This window comes from Cherax quadricarinatus, chromosome 34 (genome assembly GCF_038502225.1).
Source record: "Cherax quadricarinatus isolate ZL_2023a chromosome 34, ASM3850222v1, whole genome shotgun sequence".
Taxonomy (NCBI): domain Eukaryota; kingdom Metazoa; phylum Arthropoda; class Malacostraca; order Decapoda; family Parastacidae; genus Cherax; species Cherax quadricarinatus.
The window spans coordinates 1,938,327-1,959,826 of NC_091325.1; the positions used below are offsets into that span (position 1 = coordinate 1,938,327).

Consider the following 21,500-nt stretch of genomic DNA (forward strand, 5'->3'; position numbering starts at 1 on the left):
AACCTCAACGGAATGGGATGGACCCCGGTATCCTTTCCCCTACCTAGGAACTAGTGCACCTGTGGGAGAAATCCCAAAGGCCAAAAAGATGAAGGGCAAAAGGGAGGGGTGGGGAGGAGGAGGAAAGGAAAAAGGGGAGGATGGGATAAGGAGGAGGGGATTGGGGGGTAATTAGGTTCGGTCTGAGGAAGGAGACAAACAGGTCTGATTCCTCAGACCAAGAGCCTCTTCACCACAACAAGGAGCCCCCCTTGAAGAGGCCCATGAATAATAATCTGCCTAAACCATTATATGTTTGTTTTTTATATATTCTCAAGACTTATTCTGGTAAGTTTTTTTTTATTTTCTCCAAACCCTTTGCTTTTTTATGTGGACAGAATGAGTGCTTTCTATCAGCTGCTGCAGGTATCCATTGTTCTTGTGCATTACCGTGCACTGAGGATATGTACTTGATGTACTAGCACGTATATCTTCAAATAATAAACTGACTCCAGATCATGCATAAAAATCTAGGAAATTATTATAATCATTGGGGGGGGGGGGTGCTAAACCTGTAGAATTATACAGTGCATGTGGAGGAAGGGGTGGAAGGTATTCAGGTTCAATTCAGGGAACTGGAGCACAGATCCAATTCCCTAGATCAAGAGCCCCTCACCAGCATCAAGGAACCTCCCTTGGGGGGGGAGGATTTAGGAAAAATTAAACACTTCTGGGTACAAGGTTACTTTTATATCTAGCAAATTTACAAAATATATAAATGGCTGTAGTTAACTTTGGTTTTTTCCTAAAGACCTTCCCTATAAATTATATTGGAGAATAATCACAGATTCTTGCATGATATTATATTTGAAAATGAGTGATAAATATGTTCTCTAAGAAAACATAATATACAGTACATCAGATCTGATGATACTTGATAACACTGCAAAAATGCTTCAGATTTTAATAAATGTTTTATACTAGTTGACTGGATATAATAAGCCTACTGCTTTATATACATCCAGTGCATTGCTAAAATATTTTCTCTGGGTAACCATGAAAGACATAATCCATATTAGTCTAGGAAGCAGCACCAGGAGCCGAAACTTGACCCCCATGAACACCATTCTACGAGTACAGTATATATACGTGTACGTAGTGAAATTTTCTTTATTACCACCAATATTAGCATCTGAAATAATACTGACAAACCATTTTATTCCTGAGGAAAGGGAAATTAATGTAATTTAACAATAAGCATTGTACACAAAATATTATAGCCTTTAAAAACTTTAAATATTTACTGCAATCTACTATATATCAGTAATTTAAACTTTTAAAAGCCTGTTCAGGACATGATACAATGACCACATTACATTTTCTGTTGCACTGTGGTGCACTGAACAAAAATCATTAGTTGTGTAAGAATATTTTACTTAATAAAGGTCTCCAAGACTAAATTCATTCTATAATACTGAGCAAATATATAATTTTTTTAGCACATTTTAAGAAACAAAATGGCAACAGCTTAAGATTAAAGGTAGAACATAAGACAAGTTTTAATTCACTACTAATTGGCATGTTAGTATAATTATGAAGCACTGACATACTATTAACACAGCACATTCCCATAGCTTGCACTGAGGAAGACATTCTTGAGGTTAATCCCCAGATAACACAAGTCAAGCAGTGAAGCTTATTGCTAACGTCATAGAGCCAAAAAAACAGTTCTGTGGACTTTGCTGTTACAGTAAAAAAAAATAAAAATGAATTGTTTGAGAGATAAATGAGGTAGTTTCTTTACCATGAACATTTAAAATGAAACTAAGAATGACTGAAGCCTTGAATGGCCTAAATGAGACTAAAGCAGTCGGATTTTAAAATTCCTCTTCAGTGACATCAGGGTTGAAGCATTATTCATGACTCAAATCAAAAGGACATAATTTAGACAGAATTAAGGATTCTTTAGTTGCACAAGCAGGATTGTGAAACATAGCAAGGCTAAGGCACTTTAACCTTTAATCTGTCTTGTGTTACTATGAGTTAACTGTAGACATTTAGATATGATGACTACTAGATGTACTGTACTTTATGTCATTGAAGATTATTTAAAGAACTGCCTTGGTTTTTCTATATATTGTCAGGTGCAACTAATCCTATGTTCTATCGTAAATGCAGAATATTTCAGCAGCTTGGGTTATTACAAAGGATAAGTGCCTGGAGGCTGGTGAGGGTTACAGATCCAAAGAACTGAAATTACCTTCCACTCTCTTGGATCTAACTTGATAACTTCCCATTCCCCAGGCACTGTATGACATTGGTTTAGCACTTCCCCATGAATATAATAATACAAATATGAGAGTATAGAAAAATTACAACTGCAAATATTTTTGTCATATATTCCCAAGTAACACATACAAGCACCTGTATAAAGTACAGTAAACCCTCAGTTTAACCCTTTCAGGGTCGACAGGCCCTCTCAGAGACTTGTTCTCAGGGTCGGCCAAATTTCAAAAAAAAAAAAAAAAAATTTTTTTTTTCTTAGGGAAAAGATTCTATCTTTTCATATCATAATGACACCAAAAGTATGAAATTTGATGGAAAACTTATGGAATTATGCTCTCGCGAAGTTAGTGGTCTCGACGATGTTTACGCATCGGCGATTTTGCCCACTTTCAGCCCTATTTTCGGCCAATTCAGTGTACTTGTTGACAAAAATCATAACTATTTCACTAGACCTCCATTTTTTTCTATCGAATGAGTACAAGAAACCACCCATTTACCGATTTCAACTATCCAATATAATGGTCAGAATTTAGCAATTTTGCCAATTTCACACAAATTTCAAAAGATGCCAATTTCCGAATAGGGTCCAGAATAAACAAGAAAGACATTCCTGGCACTAAAATAACATTTCCTCTGTTCATTAGTCATGTTCCCATGCCCCTCTTACATTCTTTTGCTTTCCACTTTGAATTTTTATTCTCACAAAAAAATAGAAGATTTACTGTTATGCAGACTACTGCATTAGTGTAGAAATGGTATAAATAATATCAGCTCACTTGTGAAAGAATATTAGACTCACCAGTTAACGTGTATTGGATGCATAGCATGATTTGTTTACTTTTGAACTTTGGTAAAAATCGAACATTTCTGCTACTTTGAGCTCAATTTCAAGGTACTTTTCTTTGTAAAACCAGTCAAAATCATCTCAATTTCTGTGATATGTCTTCCATTCTATAAAATGAGACTAGGAAAACTAGAATACAACAATAAATACCATACGAAAATGCAGTGCAATGTTGCTGTTTTAATCCAAAAACACGGTCAAAGTTTTTTTTTTCTCATTACGCACTGTGTGCTGCAGGATTTTTTTTATACTGCGCACACTGACCACATAGACCCATTCTTTCATATGTAGACCTACCAGCTTTTTCTCACTAGATTTGAGGGCGCTAGAATTTAGGCGTACTAGTACGTCAAAAACCCTGGCTCGTAAGCCGTACTAGTACGGCCGAAACCCTGAAAGGGTTAACAGACCTTTCGTTAATGAATTTCAGAAATATGACAAAATCTTCTGGATCGGTAAATTCTGAAACAACAGACTAAGTTTCTTTGTTACAGAATTGTCTGTTCTTGTTACAATTACAGTACATAATCTCATCATCATCCACTGCAACTGCCATTAATGGCCACTCACTTTCCCCTATTAATGTGTTAAGTAGAGGAATTATTGCCTAGTGATTCCTGTGTATTCAATGCTGCTCCTTTAGTGCCTAGAGACATCAAAACTTTGGGAGAGGCATACACAAGAATTGGATAATGAAAAAAGCCTGAATAAACACAAATATGTGCTTGGAGAAGAGAGAATGCTGATATCATACTGTAAAATTAATATTTAATTGCATGAATAAACCAATTATCAAAATAGTAACTCATTATTATGTAAAAAAAAATGGAAATCAAGTAGTACATAAATAAATCAATAATTGTCAAAATGTTAATGAATTATGATGTAAACAAACCAATATCAGAATTTTATCGAATCATAATTTAGGGAATTGGATCTGTGCTCCAGTTTCCTGAATTAAGCCTGAATGCCTTCCACATCCCCCCCCCCCAGGCGCTGTATAATCCTCCGGGTTTAGCGCTTCCCCCTTGATTATAATAATAATAATATCGAATCATAATATTTACAGTGGTTTTTGTCCTTAAGTACCTAACATTTAGTGCACCCATGTAGCAAGTATTAATCATGAGTAATTATCCACATAATACTTTTGTCATTAAAATATTCAGAGTGAATGAATAAGTGGTACTATACTATTAATTCGAGTATCTGGGGAATATATTTGTGAAAATGTCCTTTACTAAATAAAAAGCAGTAATTACTATATAGATACAGTAAAAGAAGCAGAACTCTGACATTAACAGCACTGTATGACCCTTGTGGGTTTAGCACTTAGTTATGATTATAATAAAAATAATAATGTATGATATTAAACAATGTAGGAAGTAGGTTGGTAGACAGCAACCGCCCAGGGAGGTACTACCGTCCTGCCAAGTGAGTGTAAAACGAAAGCCTGTAATTGTTTTACATGATGGTAGGATTGCTGGTGTCTTTTGTCTGTCTCATAAATATGCAAGATTACAGGTAAGTCTTGCTACTTCTACTTACACTTAGGTCACACTACACATACATGTACAAGCATATATATACACACCCCTCTGGGTTTTCTTCTATTTTCTTTCTAATTCTTGTTCTTGTTTATTTCCTCTTATCTCCATGGGGAAGTGGAACAGAATTCTTCCTCTGTAAGCCATGCGTGTCGTAAGAGGCGACTAAAATGCCGGGAGCAAGGGGCTAGTAACCCCTTCTCCTGTATATATTACTAAATTTAAAAGGAGAAACTTCAGTTTTTTCTTTTGGGCCACCCCACCTCAGTGGGATACGGCTGGTACGTTGAAAGAAGAAAGAAGATATTAAACAAGTTTCCAGATTCTTTCTACTCAGAAATATACATGGGATATTGTTAATGTAAATGGATGGTAGAATAGTAGCTAAAGGGTTTGAGCTTGAAGTTAAAAGCATTATTTATAATTTTTAAATCTTGTTATGCAAAATTTCAGTGTAAAAATTACATAACACAGTTGTACAGCAATTTGTCTTAGGGGAAAGTTAGCCTAGAGCAATAAATAAATTATTATTATTATTATTATAATCAAAAAGAAGCACTAAGCCACAAGGGCTTGCAATAAATAAAGTACTGATTAATACAAAATATTTACTAAGAAAAATACATGAAAACAATGTCTTCAGTCTTTCATTTGAATTATTATTAATTTATCTAATAATTTAAGCACTATACATATGCAAAATATTGAGTCTTTATTTTCTAGTGTTTATTATAAAGGTAATGCCCAAGACTGCTTTTGTGGCTTCCTGTTTGCCTTGACATTTGTAATAAAAATAAAGAATACAGCACCACAATTAATTAAACATTTAAAAAAAAAAATAGAATTTTGGATAAACACAACTGGAAGGTTACTTTTTCATTTCTCAAAAAAAATTTCAAAACAAACTTAATACACTTACAAAATTAAATGCCCCTTTATAAATTACTAATTAAATAGGAGCCATAATCACATTGACAAAAATTATGCAGCTTCCAATACTCTGAAGACCTTAATTTTTAGGTCAGCTTTTATTACTATAAATGCTCAAGTATTAATATAAGAGGTACAAATATCATATTGCTTAATTACAAATTCAACAACTAAATGTAAGTTTTCATTGCACATGTACATACCAACAACACTATGTACAAATTAGCTAATTAATGAGATCATTATAAATATAACTTATATAAAAGATTTAGTCAGTAAATAAATATCCTTTCACTGGTACATGTTACAATTCAAAGCATTGTAATGCATGAAACTAAAAGCTGCCTATAGCTTGATACAACAAATTACAGCAAACATGGCTTTACAAAAATTACCAATTATCTTTACAATGCCTACTGTCATGTACCCAACCTGCATGCAAAACACACACCCACGTGTGCATGTGTATGCATATTACACCTGCACACATTCAGAAAAAAAAAATCTGGTGAGAAAAATGAATATGGCATCCATCCTGGGCCAACTGTTTAAGAGATATAATATAAGCAATGGATAGGACTTGGAAAACAAAGAAAATTTAGACAAGATATATTGGATCATAAAAGAAGAAACTATATACTATATATTCAGTACTCAAGTAATATTTTACAAGCCAAAAGAATTATATTCAAATCTTTTAAAAACAAGGTAATTGTAAAAAATTAAACTATGCAGTAAAAAAATTAATGATTCTGATAAAATGTGCTGTGTTCAATGGGAAAATTTACAAAAGGCTTTTGTAATAGTGAATCCAACCTAAGCTAGCTGAAAAACTAATTAAAACTGAGTCAAATGCATTAACAAGAGAGGAAAAAATATTATAAGAATTAACTGGAAGAATTAGACAAGGTATCATCCTGGATCATAAAGAAATGTGTAAGCAAGTCTTATTTACTCTGGATTGTATTTAAGATTATTATTCACATAGATAAAGAAATTGGAAATAAGTACTGCGCCAATATACAACGAGTGAGTTCCAATGAGGATCAGGAATTACAAGCTAAGCATATTTACAGACTGCAAAATGTTCATTAAAAATAGAGGTCTAGAGAGCTTGTAAGAAGATTTAGATGCACTAAGAAAATGGTGTTCAAAGGACAGAACTTTATGTCAATAAATATCATGTAATGGAATGAATTGTCAAGATGAAAAACATTGATAAAATCTTCAGGACATCTACAGGCAGGCCCCGCTTTATGGCACTTTGCTAATGCAGCAGTATTCAATTATATCCATTTTCATTTATTCAGACTTCCTACAATAAATATATTCAATACTCACTATAAGCTAAGGATAAAAATATTTTAAGTAATGTATGTACTGTATATGGACTTTTTAGGCCTAATTCTATTGCTCATTTAATATATGATAGTGTAAACATGTTAATCAGGCTTTTATATGCATTTAAAAGTGAGAAAAGGCTATGCTTCACTTTACAGCAGTAGCTCAGAACCTAACCTGCTGTATTAAGCAGGGCCTTCCTGTAATTAAATATTAGGATGATTATAAATAACAACTTATCAACTGAAAAATAATGTTTAGGAAAGAAATTTTTTAGCAATACTAGGAAATAAAAATAAATTGAGCATGGAGCACGTATAGAAAAAAAATCACAATGTTACACTAAAAATTAAATATATGGCTGTAGTGTGTGGTGTTTGCAGTTCAAATACATGGACGAAATAAGATTCCAAACCAAAAATTATAAAGGCAAACTAACTGTACATACTCTTACAAGAAAACAGGAGACAATAAAATGTAACTACTATATATTACATGCAAGTTCGTAAAAGAATAAGAAACCCCAAAGAGTGAGGATTTCTTTGTATAATCAACACGAACACTAACAGGCTGCATTTTCAGTTCAAAAAAAGGTGCAAATGATACTTAAGTAATTATTCACAATTAATGGTAAATAGCTGGAATGGAGTGCAAAAGCTTTTGTTACCATTGAAAATTTAAAGAAATTCTTTTTCTTTCAACAAACCATCCATATCCCACCAAGGCTTAAAGAAATTACTATTGTGAATTACAGTAATTAACCAATGAATGGGCACTATGAGCATAGCACTACTAATCTAATAGATAAGCCTGTTGTTGTGTGTGCTCACTCTATCATGTTCTCTGTCACACACACACTCCCTTGTGCTTTCTCTCATTCACATGTTCTCATACATACACACGTTCTCACTCATTCTCTCTTGCAAGTTCTCTCTCATGCACATGCACCAGCAGCCAAGACTCAACTCCTGCAACCTCAAACAGGCGAGAACACGTCATAGAGAAGATAATCATGGGAAAGTGGTGGAGCACCTGGAGACAAGCTGTTTCATTAGTGGCAACCAACACAGATGTAAAGACAGTAAATTCTCTTACAATCCTAATGGAGTTCTATAACAGGGTAACAGAAATAAAGCAGGAAAAGGAGGAAGGGGAGGAGAGGCATAGGTTGCAAACCTCAGACCTAGGAATGAGTATAATACTAAGCACATCACTATAGAGATGCACACCAACTGAATAGCTTCTGCAGCAAATGAATGACTGGAAAACCTAAGAACAGCTTTTAGGAACTTGAGAATATCATTCATGACTGTATAGACTGCATTTATTGGACCTATCACAGTGTGTGTAATACCAGCATGGAACTTATGCCTAATTAATCATGCAAAAAATTCGAGAAAGTGTGGAGGTTTTTCAATGAGCCTGATCTCTGAAATTAGAGATGACTAAAAGAGCTGAATTAGATGGCATTAGAAAATAGAACTAAAAGGCATGGTATGATTACCATGTACAAGACACGAAGAGGATTTGACAGCAGATATGGACAGATTGCGTGATATGCAAAACACAGTGACAGGCATTTAGATGAACGTTAAATACACAGATGAGCCATGAATGTTAGGACCATGAAGAAATAATACCAGCAAATATAGTCTAAGAGATGGGGTCAGGAGCAGACTTGGCCCCAACAAACTGAACTTGGTTACTACAAATGAATGAGTACACACTCGCATATAGGTTCACAACTACGTACTTGTGCACAATTCAGCTTAACAGACCAAACCGTGCTTCTTTCAAAAAAGTCCAGGCTTGATAATTTGTCTTACTCAATGCTAGTACTGATATAATTCACAAATTATTAGCAGTATACAATAAAATACATTCAAAACATAATACTGTAAGTTATAAACTGGTAAGTACTGTACTATACCTGTTAACAAGCCTATTGAAGGATATAGGGGAAAATCAACAATAAAATGTATTATTAAATACTGTAACTGGCAGTGTTTATATATAAATGAAGCATCCAAATGCAAACGATATCACATACTGTACATACAAGGGCCCCAAACTTATGAATGACTTGAGTTCCTAATGTTTCAACTTTCAAAAAGTGTCATTTGTAATGAGGAACCTTTTTCCCTACATAAAACAATACTGTAGCATAAAGGATAGTTGTGTTTCACACACCTCTGTAGACTAACTAAAAAATTAACTGCTTCAAAAGTGCTCCATTTGTAAATGTGAATGTTTGTTACATAGAGGCAGTAATAAGTTAAGAGGCCCTGTCATACTCCATATCTCATTATTGTATTACTTCAGAGAATGACAAAACTTAAGCCATATAGCTTCAGTGGAGCACAATCTTAAAAATGATACCTGACTTGCAAAGTAACCTCTCACATCAATATCTTGAGAATGCATACACTTTCCTTGAATGTGAGTTCACTTAAGCCATATGAAATGAACATATTGAAAATAGCAAACATTATGCTGTACACAAGAGAAAAATATTGAGAATTCATTTACAATCAGTCTGGATAAAATATACTGAACTACAGTACTGTAATGAAAATATATTTTTCGAAACAAATAAGACAATCAAATATTCAAACTGGAAATTTGTCTTCCTGCAATGTATCATTTATTAAAGCTTGTTGTTTTAGAATTATATGGAGATAAGTAAATTCTTTGTCTGCAACCTTCTATCCTCATAACTTGAGCATGGTTTGACATATTGAGGAAGCTTTAGCATTACAACCTTAGTTTTAAAAAGACTAATATCTGTTACCATAACAAAACACTGACAAAAATGCCACTTCATACCTCAAGGGTGTGAAATGCCTGCAGTTGAGCATATAAAGCAAACTTATTTTAGTGAAGTCAAACATGACTTACTTACTTACTTACTAAACCTCACTCCCTCAGGTCTGCTCTTTGTTGATCTTGATTCATCACCACCCTGATTTGCTAACCCTAACTATTTTATACTATGTACTGTAACAAATCTATTACTACAGTACCTGATCACTATAATTGAAAAATGCAATGACTAAAGATGCTTCAATGAAAGCAAACAAACAAGCTGTCATAAGATTTCACTTAATGGAATTACTTAAGTAAAATATAGAATTTAAGCACTAACCTACAAACTTGAAGATGCATAATAAAAGGAGTAAGGCTTGAATATAAGCACTGGCATAAAGGCACTGATATATATTTTCAGTAGCTCACATTAAAACTGTAAGCCAGATACCTTAACATACTATATACAGTGTACTGTAATTACATTTAGATTGAACCCATTTAGCTTTTTCTAAATGTATATACATTACCTCCTTAAGCTATTACGCAAACGCCTCCACACAGACACCTGTTCCCCATCAGCAACCTGTGGAAATATAGACATGTCACTTAAAATCTCCCTTCTCTGTTTAGTAACATTTTATTTTTCTTACATTCAATACACAGTAAAATATATCATATACCTTTATACATTATCTTCCATTCAATATACAAAATGAATAATAAGCACTGATTAAATTTACATATGACCACTATTATATATCTCGCAAAAGTGCTGAATGACCCATACAGGTTGAATATGGTGAATATACAGGAGGTCCCACTTTACTAAGCTTCGCTTTCCAGTGTTTTGCTAATGCAGTGGTTTTCAACTGTGCCCATTCTTCATTTATTCAGACTTCCTACAATAAATATATTCACCACTCGCTATAAACTAAGGGTGAAAATGTTTCAAGGTATTTTTTAGCTTAAGACTATTTACTTTGTTTTATACTTAATTCTAACTATAGATTCACTACAAATCTTATGATTACAAGCATTGATCCAGATACCAACCTCTTATTTAATGACTTAAATGAATCAAACAGTTACTGTAATTACTACACTGCAGAACAATCAAAGGCACTTCTCAGTGCCAACAACAACATAACTATCTTTAACTACAATATCAGATCTTTAAGCAAGCATTACGATGACCTCATAGCATTACTAAATTCCTTACATGCCAATATGTCCATCATTACACTAACTGAAACCTGGCTAAAGCCTGATACTACAGATGTCTATACCATTCCTGGTTACACAGCCATACACAACTGTAGGCCAGACCAACAAGGGGGTGGCACAGCCATATACTACTCAGACCAACTAGAATGTATCACTAATACTTGCACAAGAGATGAACATGGGGAATATATAATAGCCAAATTCAAATCCAAATACCTACGAAAACCTCTCACATTGATAAACATCTACAGAGTTCCACAGTCAAACATTAGCCAATTTAGTCAAAACCTAGGAAGTATGATAACTGATGCACGCATGAACAAAGATCACTTACTACTCTCAGGTGACTTCAATATAAATCTCCTGCAAGACCAGGACCCACACGTTACTGAATTCACAAACACAATGAGTAACTGTATGTTGCTACCAACAGTAACAAAACCTACAAGAGTTACAGAGACTAGTGTTTCCCTACTTGACCACATCTGGACCAACACCATATCCCCTTTAAAATCAGGCATAATTACAGATAATACCACAGACCACTACCCTACTTTCCTCATAACAACTCTTGGTAAATTACCCCAAGACACTACTAAAGTCACCTTCAGACTTCACAATGAGGCAGCCATTAATAACTTCACAACAGCATTAGCAAACATTGATTGGCACACTGAGCTAGAAATCAATACAGATATTGACGAATGTATTAATAATTTTCTAAAAAAGACTCAATACCTCTATAACAAGCACTGCCCTAAAAAAACTAAGCAGATGACAGCTAAGAGACTGAACAGTCCCTGGCTAACACCCAGCATTCTCAAATCCATAAATACAAAACACCAATATGAAAAACAGTACAGAATGGGTCACATAACCAGAGACCAAACAAAACGTTACTCGTCAATCCTAACCAGCCTGATAAGAAGGGCAAAAAATTGTATTATGAGAACAGATTATCCAACTTACGAGGTGATATAAAAAAGACCTGGAAAACCCTATCAGAAATTCTGGGAACAAAAAAGATATCACGAAATAGCGAAATAAAATTAGCAAAATCAGATGAACCCCAACTCCCACCAACAGAAACAGCAAACAGACTCAATGATTTCTTCTCCACTATAGGACAAAACCTTGCCAATAAAATCCCAAGCTCAGATACCCCACCAAATGACTACCTCACCGGCAACTACCCGAACACACTGTTCCTAGCTCCGACTAACCCATACGAAGTCTCCCTTATTATCAACGCACTAAAAAACAAGGCAGGAGATTTAAATACCTTACCACCCTTTATATACAAAAAAGTGTCACAAGTGCTATCACCAATCATTGCAACACTCTTTAACAAATCCATTGAATCCTCCACCTTCCCTACAGTACTCAAAATAGCAAGGGTCACCCCGATCCACAAAGGAGGAGACCAAACAGAGTTGAATAACTATAGGCCAATATCCAACTTACACCCTCTCTCAAAAATCTTCGAAAAATTAATTCATAAACGAATCTACTCCTACCTTATCTCCCAAAACATACTCAACCCCTGCCAATTTGGATTCAGGCCTAATAAAAATACTAATGATGCTATTATACACATGCTAGAACATATATACACTGCAATAGAGAAAAAAGAAGTCCCACTGGGGATCTTCATTGACTTACGTAAAGCTTTTGATACAGTTGACCATGACTTGCTCCACGTAAAATTATCACACTATGGTATAAGAGGGCACTCCCTCAACTACCTCAAGTCATACCTCAGCAACAGAAGCCAATATGTGTACGCAAATGGGGCAAACTCTTCTGCACAACCAATTACAGTTGGTGTCCCACAGGGAAGTGTCCTTGGCCCTCTTCTCTTTCTCCTATACATAAATGACCTACCAAATGCTTCTCAATTACTCAAACCCACACTATTTGCTGATGACACAACATACGTCTTCTCCCACCCGAGCCCAGTCACGCTAGCCAATACTGTAAATACCGAATTACAGAAAATATCTACCTGGATGAGTACTAACAAACTTACACTAAACATTGACAAAACCTACTTCATTCAGTTTGGTAACAGAGCTACAGATGTCCCTCTTAACATAATGATAAACGGATCACCTATCACAAAGCTAACAGAGGGAAAATTCTTAGGAATCCACCTTGATAATAGACTCAAATTTCATACACATATACAACAAATTTCTAAGAAAATTTCCAAGACTGTAGGCATACTATCGAAGATACGGTACTATGCTCCACAGTCAGCCCTCCTGGCCCTATATCACTCTCTTATTTACCCCTATCTCACCTATGGAATTTGTGCATGGGGCTCAACAACAAGTAACCATCTCAGACCACTAATTACCCAACAAAAGGCTGCAGTTAGAATGATAACAAATTCTCACTACAGGCAGCACACTCCACCAATATTCAATACACTCAACCTACTCACCATACAAAACATCCATACTTATTACTGCACCTATTACATACATAGAACACTCAACTCTGATATTAACCCTCCCCTCAAACATCTCCTTGCCAACCTCAACAGAACACATGACCATAACACAAGGCACAGATCACTCTTTGATATTCCTCGTGTCCATCTCACGCTATGCAAAAACTCAATGCACATAAAAGGCCCTAAAATCTGGAATTCATTACCTGTAAATATAAAAGAAACACTACCTGTTTATAAATTCAAGTCTCTTCTCAAAGATCACTTACTCACCCAAAACCAAATAAATACTGAATAACTGAACCTTATAAATTGTATATCTTAAATGTTTCTCACAATTATATCACATAAATGTTAAACCTAAAACCCAATCTAACTTTATTATTTTTTAAATTCACTACCTAACAGAATACTCCATTCTACTGAATTTACAACAATGCATGCAACCATATGACCTGTCTTTGTAATACTCACTTGTGCTTTATAGTAATCAGTTTACATTAATGTTTTTCACTGATTTCATCATTGCTTAGTTAATCTTAAGTTAATTTTAAGCCAGCCCGTAATGCTATGCATAGTATAAGTGGCTTTGGCATGCTGCTCTTATCTGTATTTTTTTTTGTACCTCTGTAAGTGTGCTCAAATTATAAATAAATAAATAAATAAATAAATAAATAAGTAATGTGCATATTGTATATGCACTTTTTAGGTACAGTGGTCCCCCGCTTTTCGTAGTTCCCGGCAATCGTAAAATTCGCCAATCATAGGGGTATTTTCGTATAAACATGGACTCGCTTTTCATAGGTTGACTCGCGAGTCGTAGTTCGTCCGGGACGCGTACCCACGGTGTGAGCCAGGGCGGCAGCCAGTCTGGCATTGTTTACCAGTGAGCAAAGGTCCTCTCACGTGCTCCAGCGAAATATTTCATAATATTCCATTTATTTTAGTGCTTGCAAGTACTAAATAAGCTACCATGGCTCCAAAGAAAGCTCCTAGTGCCAAACCTGTGGTAAAGAAGGTGAGAAATACGATTGAATTTAAGAAAACCATCATTGAACAATATGAAAGTGGTACAAGTGTGGCCGAACTGTCCAGGATGTATAAGAAACCCTACACAACCTTATGTTCCATAGTGGCCAAGAAAAATGAAATAAAGGATGCTGTTGTTGCAAAGGGAGTAACTATGCTGACAAAAATGAGATCACCAGTACTGGAAGAGGTTGAGAAGTTATTATTGGTGTGGATAAATGAAAAAACAATTAGCAGGAGATACTCTTATGACTTCGTTTATTTGTGAAAAGGCTAGGCAGTTGCATGAAGAATTGGTAAAGAAATTGCCTGCAAATAGTGGTAAGTGAGTGAATTTAAGGCCAGCAAAGGCTGGTTTGAGAGATTTAAGAACCGTACTGGCATACACAGTGTGGTAAGGCATGGTGAGGCTGCCAGTTCGGACCACAAGGCGGCTGAAAAATATGTGCATGAATTCCAGGAGTACATAGAGGCTGAAGGACTGAAACCTGAACAAGTGTTCAATTGTGACGAAACAGGCCTCTTTTGGAAGAAAATGCCAAAGAGGACCTTCATTACACAAGAGGAAAAGGCAATGCCAGGACACAAGCCTATGAAAGACAGGCTGACGCTAATGTTCTGTGCTAATGCTAGTGGGGATTTCAAAGTGAAGCCATTACTAGTGTACCATTCTGAAAATCCCAGTGTGTTCAGGAAAAACAATGTTATGAAGAGTAAATTGTGTGTGTTTTGGAAATCTAATAGTAAGGCATGGGTCACGAGGGAAATTTTCGTCGAGTGGTTCAATGAAGTGTTTGGCCCTAGTGTGAAGGAGTATCTCTTGGAAAAGAAATTGGATCTCAAGTGCCTGCTAGTAATGGACAATGCACCTGCTCATCCTCCAAACTTGGATGACCTAATTTTCGAGGAGTTTGGGTTCATCACAGTAAAGCTCTTGCCCCCGAATACCACTCCTCTCCTCCAACCCATGGACCAGCAGGTTATTGCAAACTTTAAAAAACTCTACACAAAAGCAATGTTTCACAGGTGCTTGACTGTGACCACAGACACTCACTTGACCCTAAGGGAATTTTGGAGAGAACACTTCAGCATCCTCCACTGCATAACCCTTATAGGTATGGCTTGGGAGGGAGTGACTACCAGGACTTTGAACTCTGCCTGGAGAAAATTGTGGCCAGATTGTGTCGACAAGAGGGATTTTGAAGAATTTGGGACTGACCCTAATGAGCCTATGTCTGTTGTAAAATCAATTGTGGCACTGGGGAGTTCCATGGGGTTGGATGTGAGTTTGGAGGATGTGGAAGAATTGGTGGAAGACCACAATGAAGAGCTCACCACTGAGGAGCTGCAAGAGCTTCAGCAGGAAGAGCAACACATCGCAGCTCAGAATCTTGCTGCAGAGGAGGAGGAAGAGAGATGGAAGAAGGTGCCTTCTTCAGAAATTAAAGAGATTTTTACTATGTGGAGTAAGATGGAAAGCTTTATGGAGAAACATCACCCTAACAAGGTTGTTGCAAGCCAGGTTGGCAACATGTACAGTGACAAAGTCTTGGGCCATTTTAGGGAAGTGTTAAAGAGACGCCAGAAACAGAGCTCTCTCCACAGTTACTTTGTGAGACAGGACTCCAGTGACTCTCAAGGTGGTCCTAGTGGCATTAAGAAACAGAGAAGAGAAGCAACCCCAGAAAAGCAAATGGTACCTGAGGTGTTGATGGAAGGGGATTCCCCTTCCAAACTATAAACAATCCACTCTCCTCCTCCAGTCTCCCATACACTAAGAAGAATCTCCAATAAAGGTAAGTGTTATGCTGTTAATGTTTCATTCATTATTTCCCATTGTATTGTTTATGTACTACATGTATATTTCATGTTAAAAATTTTTTTGTTTTAATACTTCTGGGTGTCAGGAACGAATTAATTGTATTTACATTATTTCTAATGGGGAAAATTGATTCGTAAATCGTAAATTTCGTTTATAGTAACGACTCCAGGAACGGATAAATTACGAACAACGAGGGACCACTGTATTACTCTATTTCTCACTTAATATATGATAGTGTATGCATGTTATCAGGCTTTTATATGTATTTGATTATTATTATTATACATAAAAAACAAGCACTAAACCTACAAGGGTCATACAGCTGTATATGCATTTGAGAAAAGACTGATTCACTTTACAGCAACTTTTGCTTTACAGCATTAGCCCAGAACCTAACCTGCTGTACGAGCAGGGCCGCACAGTAGCCCAACACCTAATCTGCCATGACAGGGCCTGCCTATAATACAGTAATACTATTGGTAATATGCATTTTACATCTGTCAATTCAAGTCCTTACCTGAGAACCAAAGGTGTCAGCAATTCTCCGGAGCTCCTGACCAACTTCAACCTCCATAGTCACATCACAAGATAAAGCTCTGGGTTTATGCCATGCTGGACGTGGTCTCACTCCATACCTGCCACCAACTCCACTAAAACTGTTTATGGAGTTTAAGTCACCAAAGGAAGACTGTGCAGAGGGGATAGAAGATGGTGGAGTGCAGGCACCACTTGCACGACCCTCTGTGTCCATGACCAAATCAGGAAGGGCCAGTACCAGCACTCGTCTCCGATGTCCTCCATTAACTGACAACAAATAATGCATAAAATTTTTAAACTAATAAAGCTTAGACTACTGCATAATTATTTTAAATATTAATAAAGCTTAGACTATTGCATAACTCATAAAATTAAAAAATGCTGGTATTTAATATATATATTTTTTAAGTGCTTTTTGCAGTTGTATTAGTTTTATAATTACCTACAATCCTTCAAGAAAAAGCTGATTTTGTGTTTTTAAGATAGTTCAATATGATGGATATGTCAATGATTCCAAGTTAAAAAAGATATTTATTGCATTGACAAATTATCTCACACAAACTAAACCAAAGGGACACTATCCTGGCTGAAAAATGCATCAACCATTAAATACTAGTGACAACATTCAGAATACTGTGATAATTAAATGGCAAACAGCAATCAAAATTTCACACTAACTGATCAAACCTGCAGGTACCCACTTGAATTTCACTTTCCACCACCATCAAATTAGCACCTATTTTTGAACATTGGTAGCTACACCACTGAGAGTTTTTGAAATTATCCAAGCCATTCCAGAATGCTGAGAATGGGAGTCTATAACTTTGGCCATAGGGTACCTGCACATACCAACTGTTCCTAGAATCTGGTCCTTGTTACCATAAACAAGCATTCAGAATCACTCCAACAGGATGAAGGGTTCTTGGAGTTATGAACAAAAGAAAGCTGAAAAGTTCGAAGAAAAAAATATTCAGGAAACCACTTATCCCAAACTAAATACAGATACAGATACTAATGCTGGAAAAAAAATCCCCCCCCAGTACCAACAATACCACCAGTCCGATGACATTCTTCTTTGCAAATATACAGGGTCTAAAGCCAGCAACAAACAACAAAATACCTTTCATCCGTGGACTGCTTGCAGAGGCAAAGGTAATGTTCGCGGCTTTCACTGAGACCCACATAAAGGATCACTTGGACAATGAAATATGGATCCCAGGTTACAACCTATACAGATGTGACAGAGTGAACAGGCAAAAGGGGGGGGGGTTGGCCTGTACATTGCAGAGTCACTTGTTTGCACAGAACTGCTTAATGCCTCAAATGATGTAGTGGAAGTTTTAGCAGTAAAGATCGAGAACCAAAACCTAGTCATTGTGGTAGTCTACAAGCCTCCGGATGCAACATCCCAGCAATTCCAGGAACAGCTGTTAAAAATTGACCACTGTCTGGAAAATCTTCTAGCTCCTGCACCCAACATCTTGCTCCTGGGAGATTTCAACTTAAGGCACCTAAAATGGAGGAATATAGCAAATAATATTGTTGCAGTAATAACACCAGGAGGCAGCTCTGATGAAAACTCACACTCGCACGAGCTTTTAAATCTCTGCACAAAATTCAATTTAAACCAGCAAATAATAGAGCCTACTAGACTGGAGAATACACTAGACCTCATCTTCACTAACAATGATGATCTGATAAGAAATGTCACCATATCAAAAACAATATACTCAGATCACAACATAATTGAGGTTCAGACATGTATGCGCGGAGCCCCAGACCGACATAATGAGATTAGTCATGAGGGAGCATTCACCAAATTCAACTTCAATAACAAAAACAAAGTGGGACCAAGTAAACCAAGTCCTAACCGATATAAGCTGGGAAGATATACTAAGCAACACAGACCCCAACTTATGCCTAGAACAGATTAACTTGGTGGCACTCGATGTAGGAGTAGATGTAAACTAGAAAGAGACAGGCGCTCCCTTTACAGGCGACGGAAAAGAATATCTGAAATGCGTAGGGAGACACTGGTCAGAGAAATAGAAAGCATCGAACTTAAGCTAAAGGAATCTTATAGGAGTCAGGAATCGCGGGAAGAACTAAAAGCCATAAATGAAATCGAAAGAAACCCAAAGTATTTCTTCTCCTATGCCAAATCAAAATCGAGAACAACGTCCAGTATTGGGCCCCTACTTAAACAAGATGGGTCCTACACAGATGACAGCAAGGAAATGAGTGAGCTACTCAAGTCCCAATATGACTCAGTTTTTAGCAAGCCGCTAATCAGACTGAGAGTCGAAGATCAAAATGAATTTTTTATGGGAGAGCCACAGAATTTGGTTAACACAAGCCTATCCGATGTTATCCTGACGCCAAATGACTTCGAACAGGCGATAAATGACATGCCCATGCACTCTGCCCCAGGGCCAGACTCATGGAACTCTGTGTTCATCAAGAACTGCAAGAAGCCCCTATCACGAGCCTTTTCCATCCTATGGAGAGGGAGCATGGACACGGGGGTCGTCCCACAGTTACTAAAAACAACAGACATAGCCCCACTCCACAAAGGGGGCAGTAAAGCAACAGCAAAGAACTACAGACCGATAGCACTAACATCCCATATCATAAAAATCTTTGAAAGGGTCCTAAGAAGCAAGATCTCCACCCATCTAGAAACCCATCAGTTACACAACCCAGGGCAACATGGGTTTAGAACAGGTTGCTCCTGTCTGTCTCAACTATTGGATCACTACGACAAGGTCCTAGATGCACTAGAAGACAAAAAGAATGCAGATGTAATATATATAGACTTTGCAAAAGCCTTCGACAAGTGTGACCATGGCGTAATAGTGCACAAAATGCGTGCTAAAGGAATAACAGGAAAAGTCGGTCAATGGATCTATAATTTCCTCACTAACAGAACACAGAGAGTAGTAGTCAACAGAGTAAAGTCCGAGGCAGCTACGGTGAAAAGCTGTTCCACAAGGCACAGTACTCGCTCCCATCTTGTTCCTCATCCTCATCTGACATAGACAAGGATGTCAGCCACAGCACAGTGTCTTCCTTTGCAGATGACACCCGAATCTGCATGACAGTGTCTTCCATTGCAGACACTGCAAGGCTCCAGGCGGACATCAACCGAATCTTTCAGTGGGCTGCAGAAAACAATATGAAGTTCAACGATGAGAAATTTCAATTACTCAGATATGGTAAACACGAGGAAATTAAATCTTCATCAGAGTACAAAACAAATTCTGGCCACAAAATAGAGCGAAACACCAACGTCAAAGACCTGGGAGTGATCATGTCGGAGGATCTCACCTTCAAGGACCATAACATTGTATCAATCGCATCTGCTAGAAAAATGACAGGATGGATAATGAGAACCTTCAAAACTAGGGAGGCCAAGCCCATGATGACACTCTTCAGGTCACTTGTTCTATCTAGGCTGAAATATTGCTGCACACTAACAGCACCTTTCAAGGCAGGTGAAATTGCTGACCTAGAAAATGTACAGAGAACCTTCACGGCACGCATAACGGAGATAAAACACCTCAATTACTGGGAGCGCTTGAGGTTCCTAAACCTGTATTCCCTGGAACGCAGGCGGGAGAGATACATGATTATATACACCTGGAAAATCCTAGAGGGACTAGTACCAAACTTGCTCACGAAAATCACTCAATACGAAAGCAAAAGACTTGGCAGAGGATGCAACATCCCCCCAATGAAAAGCAGGGGTGTCACTAGCACGTTAAGAGACCATACAATAAGTGTCAGGGGCCCGAGACTGTTCAACTGCCTCCCAGCATACATAAGGGGGATTACCAACAGACCCCTGGCAGTCTTCAAGCTGGCACTGGACAAGCACCTAAAGTCGGTTCCTGACCAGCCGGGCTGTGGCTCGTACGTTGGTTTGCGTGCAGCCAACAGTAACAGCCTGGTTGATCAGGCTCTGATCCACCAGGAGGCCTGGTCCCAGACCGGGCCGCGGGGGAGTTGACCCCCGGAACTCTCTCCAGGTAAACTCCCATCAAGGATACCTAACAAAATTAGTACAGTAATAAAATAACATCAATATAAACTAAAGCCATGTAATTTCCTTTTATTTTTTAACATATTGGTCATTTTCCATCAAAGTTGGGAGACTCCAAGAAGGACACACTCACACAATAGCTATCTTACCATAAGTGCATGGACATCACCCTTCAAATGGCCTTAAAAGCTACAACATCCCCACCTCCCATCAACTACATGTAAAATTGATATGCATAAAAAAAATCCGGACCCGCTGGAAGCCATATCCTGTGTAAGAAACTCCGGTCTTGTTGGGAGTATAATTCAAGCATGTGTAAAAGGCATATCCTCACACTGCAATGTATTTAATGATGTTTACAAAAAGAATCAGATATCTAAGCTATCACCATACAACAAAGCAAGCTTCATTAATTAACACCCAGTACCATATATCTCATAGCCATCCCACTTTCCAACAGACTAGTATGAGAGTAACAATACACTCCATAATTACAGTGGCATCATCGTCTCATTACACTGGACAGTACGCCCGAGGCCCTCAAGATCGCGCGACCAACCCCATGCCAAGGTCAAGGGTCAGCTGTGTGAGACAGCTACGGTTGATTATCCCTGACTACTACTGAGGAATATGCACCGTATGTGCTGAAGATGAGA

The 21,500-nt window shown here is 37.2% G+C and overlaps 1 protein-coding gene across 1 annotated transcript in view; it reads right to left on the reverse strand.

Annotated features, from left to right (window-relative positions):
* Positions 1 to 9,077: 9,077 nt before the first annotated feature.
* The window catches only part of LOC128693621 (uncharacterized), a 59,382-nt gene continuing 46,959 nt past the window's right edge, over positions 9,078 to 21,500 (reverse strand). The window contains exons 4-5 of the mRNA XM_053783479.2: positions 16,783 to 17,069; positions 9,078 to 10,318 (exon numbers count right to left, since the gene is read on the reverse strand). Of these exons, the coding sequence (XP_053639454.2) occupies positions 10,259 to 10,318; positions 16,783 to 17,069 (347 nt within the window). The 3' untranslated portion in view covers positions 9,078 to 10,258. The remainder of the gene's footprint in view (positions 10,319 to 16,782; positions 17,070 to 21,500) is intronic.